We start from the raw sequence: 6,812 nt of genomic DNA on the forward strand, positions 1-6,812 counted from the left end.
ACTTGTCCTCTCGCTTGCACTCTGCTCTCACTGCCTCGCCGCGAGTGCTAGACAAATATGCATGAAGAAGAAAAAAAACGCTCACGAGTCACGACCGACCAATGCAACAGCGAATCCCTCAGTCCCACAGAACATCCCCTCGGACCTCTCCCCTGCGGATATAGCCGCGGTTCTGCCAAAAGACAGACACAAAGGAACGACGMATATGAATTCGTTTTCAACAGGGAGCTGAAGCTGGACAGCCAACACGGATGAGCCCTGTCTCACTCACTCCTCTTCATGCCTCCATGACGTGCGTTTCTCCTTTTTTTTCAGTCAACAATTAATCTGAGACCAACACGCTCGATGACCGAACGTGGTCCATATTTTTCACAGCTGTAATTGCTTTACGCGTTTTGAGATCGGCTACCTGGACTTGACAAGACAGCACAGAAGCAGTGTTTCCGAACACCGTCCAATGATCAATACTTTTCTTGCGGAAAAGAGAAGCATCTTGGTGACTCATAGGCTACTCTTGAATTATTTGCTTTATGTTGACTCTTACTGACAATTCATGCGCGCCTGACTTCAATGTGGGAATCCTGCGTTTTTTTTGCATTCCGCCTTTTGGATGGTGATAACCACGCGACAGCAAATCCCGCGCTGGTTTCCCGCACGTTCGGGCAGTTAGTCGTTAAATAGCTATTACTTGCTAATGCCGGGTGTATCGGAGATGCCACAGGTGCATGGTATGGGTTTTATATGAAGCAGATGCTCAAAGATCACATATTATTAAGTSTACGAATATGAATGAGTACATGATTCTGTTGCGTGTGTTTTTTTATCAGCTTGGATAGATAGTTGAATACGGTTGTGAGGCGAAGTAATTTATCTGCCTTCTGAACTGCAAACAACTTCAATGTCCCTCCGCATTCTGTATAGCTATTAACCCAGACTGRAACACAATGGACCTCAAAGTAGAATCTGAAGAAATGGACTGCAAAAAGCCACCCGCTATTGAGGTTTTTGCTCACAACTCAACGCTGCACGGKATTTCGCACATCTTCACCTATGAGCGAGCCTGCATCAAGCGCTGTCTATGGGTCGTGTTCTTCCTGGGCTCCTTGACTTTATTACTGTTTGTGTGCGTGGACCGAATACACTTCTACCTGGAGTATCCGCACGTCACCAAACTGGACGAGATCTCGACCCCGATGATGGTATTCCCCGCTGTCACGTTCTGCAACCTAAACTTTTTCCGCTTCAGTCACGTGACGCGKAATGACCTGTACCACGCAGGGGAGCTGCTCGCGCTGCTCAACCAGAGGTGCGTTAATAAAACGTGTGACAAAATGTGGATTTGCAGTGGCACTCTATTCCCTATAAAATGCACTAGGTTACGTTTTGTCTAGAGCCCTGAAATGGTACCTCATCCCCATGTGGCCCTGGACAAAACTACACAGGGAATATGGTGACATTGCAGATGCAGCCAAACATTTGAACGTATAACCATAGATCAGAGTAGAATCATCAGTGGGAGTTCATTAGTCGTAGTCAGGCAGTAGCCCTAGTTCCCTCAAAGGATTTGGTTCCCGTCGACTGACAATCACATTCAGACTGATTTGCTATGTGTACTCAAGAAGAGGATATGCAGTGTAGAGAGATGTGTGTGAAGTGATCTCCGGTGCAGAGCACACAGCACACAGGTGTCACCAGTAGCCACCAGTTTGGTGTAAGACATGTACGTTCAATTCAACAGTGCTGTACTGCAGGCCCACGTTGTTAGCTTATTGATTTACAGATCCTCTCTGTGAGACATTCAGCCTTTACAYTAGTCATGACGAGTCAACGGCAGAGCCGAATCAGTCATAAGTAAGAAGAAGGGTGAGGCTGGCCAGGTGCTCCATTGTCTGTAACAGTGTTGTGCCCTCACATCCTCAGGAAGCACTTTTTTTCACGCTGATGCTTTGATTTCCTTACTGTTGGTGAGTCATGCCAGCCCCACTTAGAGAGAAAGCCCCGATTTGTCTGGCCTTGGATGGATGAGCCGAGAGGGCTTTACTGTCACAAAACCCCAGAGAAGAGCAGCAGCAGCAGCAGCTGTGAGAGGACGGTATTACCGCCTCGCTCACTGGTGCACAGCTCCATGCCATCTCCAACTTGGAGTAATGTGTGGGGGGCTTAAGACTCTAGAGACAGGCTTTGCTTGCTCTGATTAACAGGAGCCAAAATTAAACCATATTGTAAAGAATGCATTTGGCAGACTCTCCAGACTGCACTCCACAGTCTTTACTAAGTATTGTAATATTAGTCCCTGCATTCCATCAAAGCCTTGGGATTCGTTATTACCCAATTCCAAACCTACACTCCAAAAGGGTTCTTCAGCTGTCCCCATAGAAAGCGTTCTACATAGAACCCAAAGGGTTCTACCTGGAACCAAAAATGATTCTTCAAAGGGTTCTCATATGGGGATAGCCAAAGAACCCTTTTASGTTCAAGATATAACCATTTTCCTAAGAGTGTATTGTTCCTTGTTGTTTCTACCGGGGATGACAGATAAGGTATAGTTYTCTCAAATAAAAATGGTTTATATTGCAACTAGACATGGGCTTTCTAAGAGTGGGAGGAGGGAGTGGAGGAGGTGTATCATATTTCCATGCAGACAGAGTTGGACTAATACCTGCCTGAGACTGTGTGATTAACACACTGCCATCCCCATGGTGTTTTGATTTGATTTGATAAGGATCCCCATTGGCAACAGCTAGTCTAACTGTGGTCTGACACATAGTGAAATAGACATTACAGACAACAATACTTTACACATTACATACAAAAACATGAACGTGTAAACATCACAGACTTAAAAAAAAAAAGAGACGACTAAAGATACACACATTTAAATAAGAACAATACAACTGAAGAATAATAATGTGTGGGTGTGTGTATGGTGTCAGTATCGTCTCGCAAATGTCAGTGCTGATGGCTGATGAGWCGATCACAGCAGGCATGTCTGGCTCTCCGTCCCTCCCTGTTTGATCGTGTTGCTGCCCGCCGGACTCTGCAGCAACAGCTGATGCATTTCATCAACACACACAGCGTCCGAGGTGGAGCTACGGGAAAGACACAAGTGGTGGCAGGAAGAGGAAGGACTGTCACTGGACAGAGAGAAAATACAGCAGAGAGACCGAGAAAAACCATGAGGGWGTGGAGCGAAGGGATAGAACGAGGGAGAAGATGAGAGATGGCTGCGAAAGTGGGAGAGAAACACAAGAACGGACATAATTAGGGATATAAAAGAGGAAATCCAAAAATAGTATGTTATCGGGCCCCGTAGGCACCAGTGGGTTTTGYTGGTCTGGTTTTCATACAGGGGGAAACGTCCCATTTCATCATTTATGACAATTCCACACTGTCACTAGAACTGGCATTTACGTCACGGTGGTATGACRGATGAATGCTTTGTACAATGTACCATCTGGTATAGGTTTCTGCTTCTTGATTGAAATGGTCAGTCTTTGTGAATTAAGCTTTATGAATGAATACATCTCCTTGTCCTCGCTCTCAGGGGAAGGAACGTGTGTCACATTATCAAGAGGGCGCATTTCCATGTAATATCACATGACAGCAGACCCAGTAGCTGTTTGAAATGGTAGACCGACATTATATAATCATGTGGGCACTTGTTCTGAGGCAACATTTATATTGTTATGTTAAACCCATAGTCTTCAGAAAAGAAAACGCTTGAGAGATTAGATTTTWAAAAAGGCAAGCTTTTCGATTCCCAAGAGGGAGAATATAAGAATTTTGTTTCCAAAAAGTATGAACTTTGTCCATTCGGGGAGTCAGTGAGAATGGCTGCTTAGCAGAGAGGGAAATATCAGYTTTTCTTCCCCATTTCCACAACTTTAAAACCACTTGACTTGTTTGGCGAATTAGAGTCGGTGCTTATTCACTTATCCCGTCTCCCATGGTAGAGAGGCGATGTGGTTATTCCCTCATTTGTTAAGCCCTCATCCAGAAATGAAAGTGCTGGTGGTGTGAAATCCAATTGAGCGTCTCTCTCTCTCTCGCTCTTGCTCTCTCTGTCTCGCTCTCGCGCTCTCTCTCTCTCTCTCTCCCTTCCTCCTTCCCTCCCTCCCCTCTCTCTCTCCCCGCCACCTCCAGTGTTTGCCATGGCTGCTCCCGGGAAATGTCTCGTGGCGGGATATTAAAACTCCATCCATACTGTGGGGAAAGTGTCAGCTCGTACTGATTCTGTCAGGCTTGTGTGCGTTTGGGATTTTTATCTCATAAGTGCACACTTGACAGCTTTATCCACTGCAGCAACATTGGGGAGCAAAGGCCTCAACTCAATTAAGTCCTCCTTTAATCAATGGAAGGCTCTGTTTGAGATGGCACTTAGCAACAGCCATAGAGAACATCTAAATTGGATCAGATAGGCACCTTCCGAGGTACTGGGCCGTACTCTCACCTCATCGGCATAATGAACCAAATATGATAGGTGGAATAGTAGGTGGGTAATTCAATGTTTAATGGCTTTCAGTTTGATGAGTCTGGCTTTCTATTGAACTTAGTTGACTCTGGTGATTTGATGGCTCTGTAACCCTTAGACTTTTTACATAGAATGGCCACAGACTTTAATGCAGCACACTTATTTTATGAGAATCATTGTGTGCCCGTTTACACTCTGCCAAGACCAATTGTTCCAGATCACACATCTGATTAAAAACCCCTTCTTATGAGTCAAACCTATTTAAAAAAATTAAACGAAATCACGCTCATTCCTTTAAAGTTTTGACGTGTTTGGTGATGCCGTGTTATGCCGTGTTGTGATAGCACACCACCAAGTCAATATGGAGCGTGCCAGTGGACGTTGTGCTGCTATTTATTCATGCTGGGCAGCAGACAGACATCATGGTCAGATTTAGCCGACCTCTCCGCTGCTCTATTATAAGAAGATCTCCCACTGATTATGTTGTGTGCGGTGAGTGGGTTGACTCTCCCGTCGCACTCTGTGACTCGCGCGCAATTATTATTGTGTAGATGGAATGAAAACATACACACATGAACACACATGCTTGTGCAAACACACGTGCACAATCCAACTCACATGGACACACACACACACACACARYCYTGRGTSMYTSMYTGTGWGTGAGTGAGTGCATGGGTGCTAAGGTGCGGAGAGTCAGTGCAGGTGGTCAGTCCAGTTKAAGTGTTCAGCAGTCTGATGTCTTGCAGATAGAAACTGTRTCTGAGCCTGRTGGTATCAGACCTTATGTTCCYWWKCSTCTGCCCGGCGGRAAGGGAGTGAACAGCTCGTGGCTGGGCTGTGTGGGGTTCTTGATGATGCTGCGGGACTCTCTCAGACACCGTTTCAWGTAGATSTCCTGGATGGGTGGGAACATGGCCCAAGTGAAGACAGTTTGTTTTCCCAAGAGRTGATGGAATTCACTTCTTATTAGTAAACCAAAACTAAAGGGATTCACAATACATTTTTTCAATGTAAGTTCACAATGTGACATTGTCTAAAAAAWYWWWWTWWTTTWWTTTATTTGTGTTATGCCATTTCCATAAATGTTTCACATCTTATTCTTAAAAGCTCACGTCTGCCCAAGCTAATTGTCATGCTTTCAAACATGTCTTTTTTTTGTGGGAAGAGGAATAGCAGGAGGAAGGGCATCAATTTACCTATTTTTGAATATGTTGAACAATTAAGTTTGTGACTAAACTGTTTTGGATTCCCTTGTCCTTCTTCCTCCCCTCTCATCTCTCCTCTCCCTCTCTTCTCCACTCGCTTGCTCTCCCTCCTCTCACCTATCTAGCGTGGTCATCTCTCTCTCTCTCTCTCTCCCTTTCTCTCTCTCTATTCTCCACTAATCCTCCTCTATCTGGGTCTCTCACTCTCCATCTCTCATCTCTCCTCTCTTCTCTCGTCTCATGTCCTCTGCTCTCTCCTTCTTCTCCTGCTCGGCTCGTCTGGCCCGCCTCCTCCTCTTTCGGGTCGTTCTCCTCTCTCTTCGTTCTCTCTTCCTCTCTCGTCTTTCCCTCTCTCTCTCTAGGTATGAGATTAGGGACACCCACCTGGTGGAGGACAGTGTTCTGGAGGCCCTGAAGGACAAAGCTGACTTCCACAACTTCAAGCCCCGCCCATTCAACATGCGCGAGTTCTATGACCGCACAGGACATGACATCAAGGACATGTTGCTGGCGTGTCAATTCCGGGGGGCCGAGTGCAGAGCCGAGGACTTCCAAGTGGTAAGTTACCTGAGGGCCTTGGATCATCTTTCAAGACAATAGTTGTATTTATGTACCAAAGACAACAAAAAAAACAACAGCAACTACTACYAATGCTCTCAAAAACGGTATGACACAGTATGTGCATCTCTGCTCTGCTTCCTGAGTCTGTTTGTAGRACATCTGACTGCACCTCAAAGTCAAAATATCACAATTCATTTCTCTTCATATCTAATTTAATGCTGTAATGAGCGTGGTGGCTCTACTGTGCCCCACTGTGCTATTTGTCTCAACCAGGCAGGAATGCCCTCTTGTGATCCCCCACCATGCCCACAGCTGATGTTTGAGAGCTCTCGCAACAAACAGAATCCCTTTTCGTAATGTGTTTTGTTAATCTATTCAAACACTGTTTGTAGTGTAATCCCTCAAACTCAGGTTGGAAGCTCGTCTTTTATCTTTCATTATTTGGGATTTTTCCCCCATCAAAACAAGAGAGCGGCTGGCACGGCATGCCCGTGTGGAGCTCTCCTCAGAGACTTGGCGTTCAAAGCTGCATGTGGGAAGTAGATGTGGAATATGCGGTAGAGATGGGATGA

At 45.6% G+C, this 6,812-nt stretch overlaps 1 protein-coding gene across 1 annotated transcript; it reads left to right on the forward strand.

Moving 5' to 3' along the window:
- Positions 1 to 704: 704 nt before the first annotated feature.
- Positions 705 to 6,597, forward strand: LOC112070830 (acid-sensing ion channel 1-like). The gene is made up of 3 exons (XM_070439146.1): positions 705 to 1,306; positions 6,042 to 6,237; positions 6,514 to 6,597. Exons 1-3 carry the CDS (start codon positions 945 to 947, stop codon positions 6,595 to 6,597), a joined length of 642 nt encoding a protein of 213 aa, XP_070295247.1. The 5' UTR covers positions 705 to 944.
- Positions 6,598 to 6,812: the final 215 nt, after the last annotated feature.

This window comes from Salvelinus sp. IW2-2015, unplaced genomic scaffold (genome assembly GCF_002910315.2).
Source record: "Salvelinus sp. IW2-2015 unplaced genomic scaffold, ASM291031v2 Un_scaffold1436, whole genome shotgun sequence".
Taxonomy (NCBI): domain Eukaryota; kingdom Metazoa; phylum Chordata; class Actinopteri; order Salmoniformes; family Salmonidae; genus Salvelinus; species Salvelinus sp. IW2-2015.